The sequence below is a fragment of the Odocoileus virginianus genome, unplaced genomic scaffold (genome assembly GCF_023699985.2).
Source record: "Odocoileus virginianus isolate 20LAN1187 ecotype Illinois unplaced genomic scaffold, Ovbor_1.2 Unplaced_Contig_26, whole genome shotgun sequence".
In the NCBI taxonomy this organism is placed as follows: Eukaryota; Metazoa; Chordata; class Mammalia; order Artiodactyla; family Cervidae; genus Odocoileus; species Odocoileus virginianus.
This window is the reverse complement of record NW_027224343.1, coordinates 922,204-937,420: the sequence shown is the minus strand read 5'-3', so window position 1 is coordinate 937,420 and position 15,217 is coordinate 922,204. Positions and strand designations below refer to the sequence as shown.

The 15,217-nt window shown below is 40.6% G+C and overlaps 1 protein-coding gene across 2 annotated transcripts in view; it reads left to right on the top strand.

Annotated features, from left to right (window-relative positions):
• Window positions 1–15,217, top strand: part of VPS4B (vacuolar protein sorting 4 homolog B) — a 29,097-nt gene that overhangs the window by 7,611 nt on the left and 6,269 nt on the right. The window contains exons 1-7 of one of the 2 annotated variants that reach the window (XM_070464508.1): window positions 962–1,039; window positions 2,640–2,751; window positions 3,940–4,096; window positions 6,868–6,935; window positions 11,524–11,643; window positions 13,992–14,148; window positions 14,652–14,800. In XM_070464508.1, coding sequence (XP_070320609.1) covers window positions 977–1,039; window positions 2,640–2,751; window positions 3,940–4,096; window positions 6,868–6,935; window positions 11,524–11,643; window positions 13,992–14,148; window positions 14,652–14,800 — 826 coding nt within the window. In that variant the 5' untranslated portion in view covers window positions 962–976. Of the gene's footprint in view, window positions 1–961; window positions 1,040–2,639; window positions 2,752–3,939; window positions 4,097–6,867; window positions 6,936–11,523; window positions 11,644–13,991; window positions 14,149–14,651; window positions 14,801–15,217 lie in introns of those variants that run through there. The other variant, XM_070464509.1, reaches the window with a different exon arrangement.

Sequence of the window (15,217 nt, the reverse complement as noted above, 5' to 3'; positions counted from 1 at the left end):
TGCCCCCCACAGTCGTGACACAGAAGAGCTCTGTCCACAGGGATCTCTCTCGCTGCCCTTTTATAACCACAGTCCCTTCTCTTTCTCCTCCCCCTGCATCCCTATCTCCTGATGATGCTTACCGGTTCTTCACCTCTGGCTTTTGTCATTTGAGGTTATATGAATGGAATTGTGCATTAGGTAACCTTTCAGGATTGGTTCATTTCACTTAGCATACTTTTTCTGAGATTCATCCAAGTTGTGTATATCAGTAGTTCATTCCTTTTTGTTACTGAATAGTACTCCCTGCTGTGGGTGTCCCAGAGTTCAGCCGAGCAGCCTTTGAAGGACATCAGAATGTTCAAGTACAGTTTTTTGTGTGAACATAGTCTCTTCTCTGGGATAAACACCCAAGAGTGCAGTTTCTGGTTCATATGGTAGTTACCTATTTAGATTTGTTAAACAAACAAACAAACAAACCTGTTTCCCAGAATAACTGCCGTTTTAGGTCCCTGCAGTGTATTAGTGATTGAGTTCTCTGCATCCTCATTACCATCTGGTGGTGTCACCGTTTTTTATTCTAGCCACGCTGACCCGTGTTCTGTGATGTCTCCCTGTGGCGTTTACTTTGCATTTCCGTAACGGCTAGTGGTGTTGAGCGTCTTTTCATATGCTTACTTGGCCATCTGTGTATCCTCTTTGGTGAAATATCTATTTATGTCTTTAGCTTATTTTCTACTTCAGTTGTTTTTAAACTGTTGGTTTCTGAGAGTTCTTTCTATATTCTAAGTACTAGTCCTTTCCCTGATAGGTGGTTTGCAAACATCTCCCAGTCTGTAACTAGTCTTTTCATCCTTTTAGTAGGATATTTTGCAAACCAAAGGTTTTTGACGAGGCGCAGTTTATCATTTCTCCCCCACTTTGAGGTGTAATTGATCCATGACACATTAGTGTTGGGTGTGCACCGTGGTTCGCTGTTTGTATATGCTGTGATACGATGCCCACAGTAAGCTTAGTTAACATCTGTCAGCACGCAGAGTTGCAGAATTTTTTCCTTGTGGTAAGAGCTCTCTGGTAATAGCCATTCGGATGGGTGTGAGGTGACATTTCGTTGTTTTGATCTGCATTTCCCTGACGATTGGTGCTCTTGAGCACCTTTTCATGTACCTGTTGGCCATCTGTATGTCTTCTTTGGAAGAATGTTTGTTCAGATCCTCTGCCCGTTTTTTTGAGCAAGTTGTTTTGATTTTTGCTGTGGATTTGTTTTCTTGGCATTAACCCCTTACCAGATACGGGTGGTTTGTAAGCATTTTCTCCCTTTCCGTTGCTTACCTTTTTGCTCTGTTGATCATCTCCTTTGCTGTGCAGAGCTTATTTTGTTTGATGTAGTCACATTTATTTTTGCTTTTGTTGCCTTTATGGTGTCAAATCCAAAATATTGTCACCAAGACCAGTGTCAGGGAGCTTCTCGTGTTTTCTTCTAGAAATTTTATGGTTTTAGGTCTCATGTTCAGATCTTTAATCCATTTTGAGTTAATATCTGTATATGGTGTAAGATAATCCTTATTTTCATTTTTTTGCATATGACTATCCAGTTTTCCAAGCACCATTTATTGGAGAGGCTATTTTTTCCCTCCCATGCATGTTTTGCTTCTTTACGGTAAATTAACTTTTGGTTTATTCCTGGTCTCTTTCTTCTGGTCCATTGATCTGTGTGTCTGTTTTTATGCCAGTATCATGCTGTTTTTATTTTTTTCTTTTCATATATTGTGTTTTGGTGTCAAGTCTAAGAACCCTTTGCCTTGCCCTCAATGGTGAAGATATGCTTTGTTTTGTTTAAAGATTTTATGGTTTAAGTCCATGATCCATTTTGAGTTAGTTTTTGTACAAAATGCAGGGTTTGATTTGTGATTTCTTCTTCTCTCTTTTTTTATTTTGGCTCATGGGTGTTCAGTTGCTCTGGAGCCAGTTCTGAGGCCTGTCTCTGCCCTTAACCTGCCTTTCTGTGTCCTTGTTAAAGTTCAGTTAGATGTATTTGTGTGGATCTAATTCCGGTAGTTGTTTTTTTGTTTTTTGTTTTTGTTTTTTTTTAATTCTACACAAAGTTGCACATTTCATTATAGAATTTTTGAAGTTTCCAGGTCTTGTTTTATTTTTTAAGACTTCTGGTTACTCTTTGCTCAGTGAACCTTTTAGTTAATTATGGAGTTAAAAGATTTGGGTATTTTTCAGACTCTTGTTATTTCATTGCTCTGTTGCTTCTGAAGGGCTTTTACAAATTTTACTACTGTCATATGCTTTAGACATAAGAGCATTTGATTTTTGAGAATTTCTGTCAGTGCTTTTAAGTTGAATTTTCACCTTACTCAATTTTTCCTTACTAGCCCTGAGCTTGACTTTTGTTGAGTGAAAAATTATGTGAGACTCAGTGATTGGTACTAGGTAAAGTAGTGTTCAGATAGCGTTTACCCATGTAACAAATGTAATTTGCATTTTATAAATAGTTACATTTAAAATGTAATGCAGTTGTGATTTAGAGAAAAAAAGATTTGTTTTAAAGTTGCTTTTATTTTTAAAGAAAGCTTTCAATATAATTATTGACTTCAGAGTTATCCTTTGCTTTGATTTTGATGGTGTGGTTTTTGTCTCCCTTCAAACAGAAAGCCATAGATCTTGCCAGCAAAGCGGCCCAGGAAGATAAAGCCGGGAACTACGAGGAAGCCCTTCAGCTCTACCAGCATGCTGTACAGTATTTTCTCCACGTGGTTAAATGTAAGGTCATCGTTTGTTTTGTTATTTTAAAAACAATAAAAGAGAAAACATTATTCTATTCATTTCTGTTCCAAGAAATAGAAAAGATTATCCTTTTTCATTATAAACATTGAAATACAATCCTAGAAGATTATAAAACATCAATTTGCAAAAAAGTCCCACTAGCTTCTTAGTAGTTCCTCAGTCAGCCAGCAAATGTGTGCAGCTGTCATACTTATTACTTTGTGCACCTAAACATTAAAATGCCATCTAGCCAATGAAAAAAAGGTTTTTTATTTTACTGGTAATGTACCCAGGTCTGTAATCTGGACTTACTCATTTTCTAAACGTCTCTTTGAAAATAATGTTTTAAAAAGAGGTTGGGAGACATTTTATTTGTGTGTGTCCAAATTTGTGTTCAGTGTTAACACCACCCCACCCCACCCCCTTGCACTGTTCTAGACAGAAACGGATAAAGAAAAGCCTCTTAAACCTAATGCTGAATGTATGTGAAATAAGACGTTAAAAGTGTCTTTCTGCCTGTTACTGTTTTAAATAAAAATTTTAGCAGTTGGGTAATTAAAGATTTTCTTCTGAGCTTCCCTCTTTAATTCTGAGGGTTTTCTGTCAAATTAAAGTGAAAGTAAGAATGAGTCATAACCTGATAAGATAGATAGGGCTAATCCCATGAACTGCATATATTGCCGAAGTCTCCTTTCAAACAGCCCTCACTGGGGCCTTTATGTAATAAAATTACTGTATTGGTGGTACACATAATATCTGGGATTTCTGTCACTTTTTTTATTCTGAAATAAAGCTTACGTAGGCATTAGCGAGAATGGTTAATGTTGCTCTAATTTTGTTTGTCTTATAATTGGTTTTGTGTGAGATAAGCAGCTTTCAACTAGCTGCAAAGAATGTAAGGGAAGAGTATGAGTCCCACAGGATATTACAGGATTTCTGCTTATTCTTTAACGTGAACCTAAAGCTTACTAGTGTCTTGCTCAGAACTCTTCCTGACTCATACTCACTGTTAAACACTGCCGGAGGAAGGATCGGAAAGATCATCATCTGATTACGATGAACCAGAGATGATCTTTTCTCTCTCCTCCAAAATAGATTTGTCTTGTTTGAAGCTGTGTCTAAGAGTTTAAACCTGTCTGTAAAGAATACTAAAGGAAGAAAACCTCTTGCATTTCCCTTCACCAGATGAAGCACAAGGTGATAAAGCCAAGCAGAGCATCAGGGCGAAGTGTACGGAGTATCTTGACAGAGCCGAGAAGCTGAAGGAGTACCTGAAGAAGAGAGAGAAGAAGCCGCAGAAGCCAGTGAAGGAGGGGCAGCCGGCCCCCGCCGACGAGAAGGGGTATGTGCCTCAGAGCGAATCACAAGAGTGCAGGAGTTTGTGAAGGAGGTTTCTTTTGTTGAAACTATAGGCATTAGAACAGGACGACTCCTGGGCCAAATCTGAACCACCGCCTGCTTTCGTAACTGATGTCGTATGGAGATACGGCCTCCTGCCTTCAGTTCCCTGTATGTGACTCCTTTTGTGCTGGACCTGCAAAGCTGAGTTTGTGACAGAGGACTGTGTGGCCCACAGCCTGAAATACTGACGGTCTGATTCTTCACAGAAAAAAGTTTTTGAACCCCTAGTTTGCCGAGCTCAGGAGGTGATAGCCATCAAATCGCCTCTTTGACTGGCTGGTAGCAGAAAAAGCCCTTGGCAGGAATGCTGCTTAGTCCTTTCCCTCTGGCCATCGTGTGATGAGGTTTAAAATTGTAGGAGTGGAGTGCAGGCTTCTGAGATCGCCCCTGTGGTCCCCAGGCACAGGGCCCTCAGAGGCAGTGCGTGGGGGCCCGTGGCTGCTCCCGTAGGCAACTTCAAGATCTGAGAGTTGACAGGCTCCTTTGGACTACGTGGGAGAGTTCGAAGAAACTTTTAGTAGGCTCGGGGTTTTTATATTCTCTGTTCAAGACATGGTCAGAAAACCAGGAGCTCCTATGACATCCTGAGAATACTTATCTTCTCACAGCTCTAGAGTTGGCAGGACAAAAACGAGACCCTCACTGACCTCATAGCTTACCGAGTTTCAGAATCAGTTGAGCTTCAGTGGTTTTCTTATGTGAAAATCAGGGCATGTCTTGTAAGTTGAAATGAAACTGCTGGGAAGATCAGTTCACCTCGGGTCTGTGGACCCTCAGATCTCACCGAGGCCCCCTTAGCAGCAGAAGCGCCCCCTCCCCTGCGGGCTGAGGCCCTCCTGGTCACGCCTGTGGTGTCCCTGCTGAGGTGATGCCCTGCTTCTGTACCGGACAGCAGGACCCGCTTTAAACTGAAACGGGGTAAAGCAGAGAAGCCATTACTTCCTGGTAACAGGTACAGAATACACAGAGAGCGAGCACAGAGGCGCACGCCCCGGTCCCGGCTGCGGCGCCTCGGGGCAGAGGGGTTGGTGCCCGTCCCGGAGAACGCGCTCACTGCGCAGGGGCGAAGAGGTTGGTGCGCGTCCCGGAGGGCGCGCTCACTGCGCAGGGGCAGGGAGGTTGGTGCGCGTCCCGGAGGGCGCGCTCACTGCGCAGGGGCAGGGAGGTTGGTGCGCGTCCCGGAGGGCGCGCTCACTGCGCAGGGGCAGGGAGGTTGGTGCGCGTCCCGGAGGGCGCGCTCACTGCGCAGGGGCAGGGGGGTTGGTGCTCGTCCCGGAGGGCGCGCTCACTGCGCAGGGGCGGAGAGGTTGGTGCGCGTCCCGGAGGGCGCGCTCACTGCGCAGGGTCACGCTGCCTCTGGAGGAGCTCGCTCTAGAGCCCGCGCTGAAGGCTGCTTTTGCTGTTTGCCTTTGCTCGTAAAAGCAGTAATCCTCTCTGGCTGTCTTGCAGTTAGTGAAAACAGGTACTGATGGAGGTCTTTTGTAGAAGCACAGTGTCATAAAGCCGACTTTGGAAGACCTGCAGTGCCTTCCCTGACAGAATCCGAGGGCCAGGGAGACGTTTGGATTCCATGTGGCTAGGGGCCTAGGAATGGCAGGTTTTCTTTAAGCAAGTGCAGTCTATTGTATAAGAAAGCGTGGCAGAAAAGGTTAGAGAGTTGGTAGACGCCCCCCCCCCCCCCCAACTCTAAAGTCAAGGTGAGTCAGTTTGGAGTCTCTCCCTCATCCATAAATAACCCCACCATCCTGTGAGAACCACGTGGTCCCATTTTGAGATGAAACCTGTCAAGTTTTTATGTAATGACATTCTTTAAATATTGTAAAAATGTGTCTTAAAGGCATGTTTTCTGCTTTAAAGATTGCAGTGTGTTCTATCATATGCTAATCCTTATAGTTGAATGCACATTATTGCTGATTTTTTTCCCTATTGTCAACAACATGCGCAAAATTATCCTTGTAGTCAAATCCCTGAACTCTTAAATTATGTCCTCAGAATAAATCCCTGGGTACAAAATGTCTTGACTGAGCTCCGTGTTCTTTGGGGTCAGTTCATTTTCATCAGAAGTTCCATTCGTCCTTTGGAACCCCCAGACTAAGGGTATCGATCTTTGTACCTTAAATAGTATTCTGGGTTTTTTCCCTGCTAGTTATGGCTTCTTGGTCTAATATATTGTTTGCCTGGTCCTGATTTTTTTAATTGTTGTTTACAACACTCTTGTAATTCATCTTAAATCTTGTGGAATGAGGTATGGGTCATGCATTTATGGGTTATTACATGCATAGGTATGTCACGGGAATTTGGAGTTAGTTCCTGCCTTCATTGTGGTCTTTTTCTCCATTTTCTGTTCATGATTCCATGTAATAGGCCAGCTTCCTGCCATTGCATGTTCATCCCTGGGTTGGGAAGATCCCCTGGAGAAGGGAATGGCCACCCACTCCAGTGTTCTTGCCTGGAGAATCCCATGGACAGAGGGGCCTGGTGGGCTGCAGTCCCTGGGGTTGCAAAGAGTCAGAGATGACATCACAACTAAACAACAACAAATGCCTGCCTCCTATTTTGCCTAGTATATTCTTAAAAGTAATAAAGTGAGCTAAACTTTTAGTGAATGTCTTATTTTGCCACTTTCATTACAGATGTTTCTTTTCCTTCATTTTTTGTCTTATTTTGATAGCAATGAGTGACCGTTTGAATAAATTAAATTCTTTTTATTAGGAATGACAGTGATGGGGAAGGAGAATCTGATGATCCCGAAAAAAAGAAACTGCAGAATCAACTTCAAGGTTGCTTTAGATTTCATTTTTAAATTTACTTATTTTTTGAAACCTCATAGTGAACTGTCTGTTTCAATTAGTTTTCTTTCCCACCTGTACTTAAATGAGGCTCAAGAACTGGCTTTGGTTCCCAGTGATCATGTGCTGGCTTTGTTTGAGACCGTTTTTTTATAAGATTTTCTCCATAGGTTCTCAGATTGATTGATTTTTTTCCTAGGCAGTAAAAATATTGTTTCATGTTATATCTGCCTTAAAAAGTTTACTCTTTCATTTTGTCTTATTTGCCCCGTTTTAGAGAGTGTAGCAGTTATACTGTTAACATACTATGAAATCTGATGGTATTGGAATTTCCTGTCAGAGGAACAGGATGAATTAAGACTGACACTTGGCCTTTATTGCTGTTGCTGTCACTAGTCCACTGATGCTGTTTATTTCATCTTCCTACCTGCTCTTCCTCATACTTTTTAACCCTGTTTCAGTGTTCCTATTTACATTGCTCTTTCCCCTTTAATTTTCACACCTTCCACACTGTAAAAGCCCTTTGTCTCTGCTGTAGGGAATGGGATGATGGAGAGGTTGTAGACTGGGGCTCCATTCACGTCTGGACTCCACTGCAGGCTGTGCTGGGCGTAAGTCTTTCTGATTTGGGCCAAGGTCCTTGATGTCTCAGAGCCTGAAACCCCCCCAACTCTTAAAATGCAAGTTAAAAATGCTTTCAGGGCTCTGAAAAGGTTAATGACAGTGAAAACTACCTAGCATTACATCTGACAAATACTAGGGATTCAGTAAGTAGTCCTTGGAGAAGGGAATGGCTGCCTGCTCCAGTATTCTTGCCTAGAGAATCCCATGGACAGAGGAGCCTGGTGAGCTACAGTTCATGGGGTTGCAAAGAGTCGGACATGACTGAAGCAACTTAGCAGGCAGAGTAAATAGTAGCTCTGTGTATCTAAAAAGGCATCTCATTAATTACTGACTTCTTTAATTACTGAGATTTGATTGTTCTTTGATGTATTAGCAAATGGTTTTTCAAGTTGAATTTTATGCTCAGTCACTGGTAGCCTGGATTTTATTCATTTGAATCTTGCCAGGCAGAACGCGTTGTATCTAGAAAGGATAGCCGTCGCACAGGGCCAGCCTCAGTGACTGGTGGACGTCCCTAGCTTGGACAGACCATTAACCTTGCTGTTCTAGTCTTTTCATTTTCTTACTATTTCTGCCACACCGACCCCACCGGGATGGATAGGGGAATCCTGTAAGGATAATATTTTGGAAACCCGACAGTTAACGAAGATGTTTTCATGTGCCAAGAACGTCAGTGGTGGGTGTAATCCAAGGGCCGTAACTGGAGTTTCCACTGCCTCGAGCACGTGGGCGCCTCCTCCTCAGCCAGCCTTTTAGGGTAACACAGCGGGCCATGCCAAGTGGCTTTGTCTCCCTGGTGAGGCGGAAAGCCTTTTCTCTCCGTACTTTCGGTTTTGTTCCCCACCTCTCTGGCTCTGCCCCACTGAAGGAAAAATTGGAACTTTTAATATCTTTAATTTTGGAAAAGATACAAGCCAGTTTTTAATAAGGAATTTTTTTCTACATTTCCTATCAGTGATGATAAGGCCCAGGGAAGTATAAAAATACAGATGCTTAAAACATTTAAACAAGAAAATTTATTTGGAATTTCAGGATGAAATACAATATGTAGAGAGTCCTAGCTTTTCTTCTTTGAGAGTCGTTTTTTCCCCCATCTTTTAGTTTCATGGTTTGCTGATGGATTTCATTGTATATAATCCTTTTTTGAATCTTTTCTCACTTTTCCTGAAATAGTTTTCCAAATCTTTTACTTCTTTTTTAGGTTATGATATTAAGTGTAATATTTAATTATCAAAATTAATGATTTGAGTCCTCTGTTAATTTTGATATTCAGTGACTTTGAGGTTAAATAACATCTTAATATCTGGAGTAGGAAATGGCAACCCACTCCAGTATTCTTACCTGGAAAATTCCATGAGCAGAGGGGCCTGGTGGGCTACAGTCCAGGAGCTTACAGACAGCTGGGCGTGACTGAACGACTGAGCACACCCTTACAGGGCATGTCAGTGTGATAAACGACACCAAAGACTGGGCACAGTCATTCAGTTGGGAACAGTCAGATTGTTTGGCTTTTATTTTCCAATAATCCTTCCCTTTTAATTTTAAAAATCATTAATCCATGTCTAGTAATTAACATTACTTTTATCTAGATGTTCTTTTCTCACTGAACATTCCAAAGTCACCTAGTTTAAACTTTAAGGAGAAAAGTATTAGTTAAATGTGAAGATAAATTATGACATACTTAGAAAATTCGTAACAGAACATTTTAGTTGACGAGATAATGCTTATGTATAAATCTACTTTTGTTTAATAGACACAAAATCCTGTCAGATGACATAATGTTTTTCTCATGTAGGGTTACTAATCAGAATGGAACATAGAAAAGAAAAAGTGAATTGGGTTTTCCCTTCAGTTCAGTCGAGTCGCTCAGTCATGTCTGACTTATTTGGGACCCCATGGACTCCAGCACGCCAGGCCTCCCTGTTCGTCACCAACTCCCGGAGTTTACTCAAAACTCATGTCCATTGAGTCAGTGATGCCATCCAACCATCTCATCCTCTGTCATCCCCTTCTCCTCCCACCTTCAATCTTTCCCAGCATCAGGGTCTTTTCCAGTGAGTCAGTTCTTTGCATCAGGTGGCCAAGTATTGGAGTTTCAGCTTCAACATCAGTCCTTCCAATGAATATTCAGGACTGATTTCCTTTAGGATGGACTGGTTGGATCTCTCTTGCAGTCCAAGGGACTCTCAAGAGTCTTCTCCAACACCATAGTTCAAAAGCATCAATTCTTCGGTGCTCAGCTTTCTTTATAGTCCAACTCTCACACATCCATACATGACTACTGGAAAAACCATAGCCTTGACTAGATGGACCTTTTTTGGCAAAGTAATGTCTCTGCTTTTTAATATGCTGTCTAGGTTGGTCATAGCTTTTCTTCCAAGGAGCAAGCATCTTTTAATTTCATGGATGCAGTCACCATCTGCAGTGATTTTGGAGCCAAAAAAAAGTCTGACACTGTTTCCACTGTCTCCCCATCTATTTCCCATGAGGTGATGGGACCAGATGCCATGATCTTAGTTTTCTGAATGTTGAGCTTTAAGCCAACTTTTTCACTCTCCTCTTTCACTTTCATCAAGAGGCTTTTTAGTTCTTCACTTTCTGCCATAAGGGTGGTGTCATCTGCATATCTGAGGTTATTGATATTTCTCCCGGCAGTCTTGATTCCAGCTTGTGCTTCTTCCAGCCCAGTGTTTCTCATGATGTACTCTGCATATAAGTTAAATAAGCAGGGTGACAATATACAGCCTTGACATACTCCTTTCCCAATTCTGGAACCAGTCTATTGTTCCATGTCCAGTTCTAACTGTTGTTTCTTGACCTGCATACAGATTTCTCAGGAGGCAGGTAAATTTTTCCCTTAGTTTATACATAGTCTGAACTTGCAGAATGCAAAAAGAATTCATAGTTTTATTTCATGTTAATGTATAGCTAAAGAGTTTCATAATTTAGGGAAGTTGCCAAGAATAAGCATTATTAAAATAACAGATGACTTTTCAAAGCAAAAAAAAATACCTGTAAAGTAATATCATAGGTAATGAGTAGACTGTGTAAGTGGTGATGTTACACTTAAAACGATTACACATCGTCTTACAACAGGCTACTTCGTGGTTGGTAGTTGAGCTGTTTCTATAGACTAGAAGATTGGGAAAGCTTTTGATAAAAGATTTGTAGAAAGATCCAGCAGTAAGCTACAGTAAAAGAAATGTTTGTGGACTGTTACTGATTTTTAGTTGTTCTTACTGTGGCAGTTTGCTACGACTTTTGAATATGTTATGTTCAAAATCTAAATCATTTAAATAACTTTATTAATGCACAGAAACTGTAAATAGATCTATTTAGAAGTCGAATGAAACTGGCAAATCCTGGGAAATACCGCAGGTCTGTAGGAGCACACCCCCTCTCTCCATCATCCCCTTCTCACTCTCCCCTTCCCCTCTCTCTGTCCGTCCATTTCTCTGCCTGTCTGTCTTCAGGTAAAGTGGTTAGATGTATTTTATTTCTGTGGTTAAGGGGAGCATTAGATCACTGATTCTTTTGGTTAAAAGGAGAAATAGGAGATATTCCAGAACAGTGTGGTCAAATATTATAAATACTTTACGGAATGTTTGGTGCTTTTCCAGGCACTCTGATATTTATTACATCATTTGATCTTTACACTCACCTGTCTTTAGTAGTCTGGCCAGATGATGCTATTTCTGTTTCACAGTGAGGTAGTGGAGAGAGAACAGTTAAATGACTTTATGCTGGATTATCCAGCTACCTACCCCAGGCCCGACTCCTTCTCACTGCCCTCTAACAACCACTTCCTTGTCACACCCTTCTAGAACTGTCTTTAATACATAGAACTTTTCCAGACAAATTCATAAGGCATTTCTTTAATTTCATTATTTCATGTTGTTATCTAAATTTTCTGGAATAGCCCTCTTTGACTGAAAGATGATTTAATATTCTGTAGGTGCCATTGTTATGGAGCGACCCAATGTGAAGTGGAGCGATGTTGCTGGTCTGGAAGGAGCTAAAGAAGCTCTGAAAGAGGCCGTGATATTGCCTATCAAATTTCCTCATCTCTTTACAGGTGAGATGGCTTGTAAATAATTTTTTTGATGATTTTTTAAAAAACACACTGATGACTGAGGTATAGTATTGTGATCTCTTGTCACTGTATCGTAAATTATTACTTTAAATCCTGTTATAAGGCAGTGGTATACCCTTATACAGATACTTCATATGCATATACGTATTTGTAATATATATATATTTCAGAACAACCTAAGTATCAAGTAGCAGGGCATCGGGTAAACCAGGGACATACAGTGGAGTACTGTGCACTCACTAGAATGTAATGTACCATCTTTATTATAATTGATGTGAAAGAATGTCCACCTGTATTGTAAAGATCAAAAAGCAAGTTATATAGCATGTATCCAGTTCTTTAACTGGATGAAGCGCGTGTGCTCTGGCGGCTCGTGGTCTCCGCGGGCAGAGTGTTGCCAGCGCGCCATCTGGGCCGAGCTGAAGTTACCGCCCCAGCAAGGGGTGGCTTCCCTGTGCCACGCCCTCTTCAGCTTGCCCCTCTTGTGAGCCAAAGCCTGTGTTCGTGTTTTGGCTGTACCCACAGTCTTCACAGAGAAACGAGAGGTTTTTCCTTTTAAAAGCAAGCTGGTTTATGTAGAGAGCAAATCTGGGATACCGGCCTCAAACTGAGCAGGTCCAGACAGCAGTGTCCTTTAGAGCAGTGGTGAGGAGCAAGAGCCCGCTGTCCACCCAGCTTTGAGCTGCGACTCAGAACCTCACTTCAGGAATATGAAACTAACTGTAAAAGTTGTCATCAGAATCCTATAAGGCTACAAAAATGCAACTGAACTTATGTCACTTATACCAGTGTTTCCCAAACATGAGTCCTATATGTCATCTTCATGAATTTTTCCGTATAAGTGTACTATTATTTTTTAAATTTTCTTCTTTAAATCACTTTTAGAGAAACTTATTAAACTGGAGTATAAATATACAAAGACATGCAGGAACCCATGTGCATTCAGCTTCATAAATTATCACCGACTGTAATCATCCCCCGATGAGAAATCAATGTGAGGAGCTTAGAAATCCCTCCCTGTGTCTTCCCTCGAGAGAGGGAATCTCTCTCTTGACTTCTAACATCACAGCTTGTTTTGCCCACATTTGAGCTTTTAAGTCATTTCATTTGTTTTTACTTAACTCTACTATAGAATAATTATTTGGGGGTACTTCCCTGGCGGTCCAGTGGTTAAGACTTCCACACTTCCAGTGCAGGGGCCACAGGTTTTGTCAGTGGTTGGGGAATTGAGAGCCCATACGCTGTGCCATGTGGCCACAAAAATTTTTTAAAGTAATAAAAGATGTTTTTGTGTCTCTATGGATGAGTAGTGTTTTCATAGAGTACATTTTAAAAATTATTTAAATGGAAAGTGTTTGTATACCACCTAAAAGCATTTCATCTGCCACCAGTGGTATATGGACCACACTTAAGGGGACATTGACTTACAATTGCAGACATTTAAACTAGGCAAATAGAATTCAAGTAAAAGTTGAGGCTTTCCTAACAACAAACATGTCATCTGTCATCTGTACATCATCCTTTTACAGATACCTTGTTTCCACCCAAAGTTTACACCTAATAGTTGTTGTGTTTTGTTTTAAATGTGTATTTGATATTTTATTGCCAGTTGTAACCCAGCCTGGTTTATTTAAGGAAACATTATAATTTCTCATCAGTAGAATTGAGGTTCAAAAAACTGATTTTGTTCACTTGTTATTATATTTTGGCAAAACTAGAATTTAAGGTGGAGTCCCTTTATTGTTCTCCAGTCATCAGAATGGAAATCTGCCACCTATAGTAATAACCTGTGCTTCCTATGGAATCAGGGATTGAGTGTAACTTCACAAGTCATCCAGACTGTGTTAGTCTCACCCCTCCAAATGTCATCAGTATTAAAGGAAATACTTCAGCTGCCTTTCCCCTGTGGGTATAGTTTCTCCTACCATATTCTGAATTTGAGCAGTGCACATAGTGGATGATCAGCAAGTACCTTTTAACTGAATTCTTTCCCCTTTAATGGGCTGGAAGGCCTTGGAGGTCAGAGACACTTGTACTGTAGCTCTCCGTCTGCACACTGTGGTTTCAGTACCTAGTGGTCAAATGAGTGAGCATGCAGATGAACTGCCTATTAGGAGGATTATAGCTGTATAAGTACAGTTTTGACAAAGTGGTCTCTAAAAAGGAAATAAAGTACATTTAAGACATATTTACCTTAGATTGTTTTATTTAAATTGTGTTTCATCCTCCTGCCAGCTTTAGAGTGGAAACCTCTTCTTGGTATTCTTCACTGTCGGTGACGAAGTTAACAGTCTTGAAGTTCTCATGTTGGCTTTTAATGCACATTTTAGGCAAGAGAACGCCTTGGAGGGGAATCCTGTTATTTGGGCCACCTGGAACAGGAAAATCCTATTTAGCCAAAGCTGTAGCCACAGAAGCAAACAACTCAACGTTTTTCTCAATATCTTCCTCTGACCTTGTTTCTAAGTGGCTGGGTGAAAGTGAAAAGTAAGTAGTAAATTGATTTTTTTGTAAGTTTTTGTTTACCTGGTAGTCATTATATCAGTCTATAAAGTAATAGGTTTCTTACATCATTAATAGGCATTCCAAAAAGTGCTGTAATACAGCTGGTATTCATTTCTCTGTCAAACTGTTCCCTAGTTCAAAATTTATTTCATAGGGAAAAGATAGCATATGTGACTCATATATGGAGAAGGGAATGACAACCCACTCCAGTATTCTTGCCTGAAAAATCCCATGGACAGAGGAACCTGATGGGCTACAGTCCATGGGGTCACAAAGAGTCAGACACAACTGAACACCTGAGCAGCATGGTTTAGTAAATCATAAAATGAGTTATCCAGATGTAGTAGTCTTATTTTCTAGATCAAAATATCATAGGTTTTTTAATCTATTAGAGTTCCTATTGATTCATTGTTTTATTTTAATGTTTTCATTGTCATGTGTCATTGGCTAATTTTTAGAAGTTGAAACTTTTAATTTGTTTTTAGGCTAGTTAAGAACTTATTCCAACTTGCCAGAGAGAATAAACCTTCGATTATCTTCATTGATGAAATCGATTCTCTGTGTGGTTCAAGAAGTGAAAATGAAAGTGAAGCTGCAAGAAGAATTAAGACAGAATTCCTAGTTCAGATGCAAGGTAGTGCTCAACTGATTTAATTTCTGCCCAGTTGTAATCATCTCGGTATAAGTAGTGAAGAGACTTATTTATATATTCAGTTATACCAGAAACGATATCAATAGAAGGAAAAAATAGACTTCAGATTTAAATCTTTTGAGAAATATTTTGAAAAGAATATTCATAGTATTTTCCCACAGTTTAGGAGATTCTGCTGATGGGAATATTTACATCATATTCTAGTAGTATGAAATATGGTTAAATATAGTTTTTTCAGCGAGAGACTCCCAAGGGGAGGCATGTTTAGCAAAGAAAAACCGCATTCATGAGAGAAGACACAGATGAGGCTTAAAGAACACTGAAATGACAGATAAGAAATACCACATTCATGAGAGAAGATACAGATGAGGTTTAAGGAACACTGAAATGACAGATAAG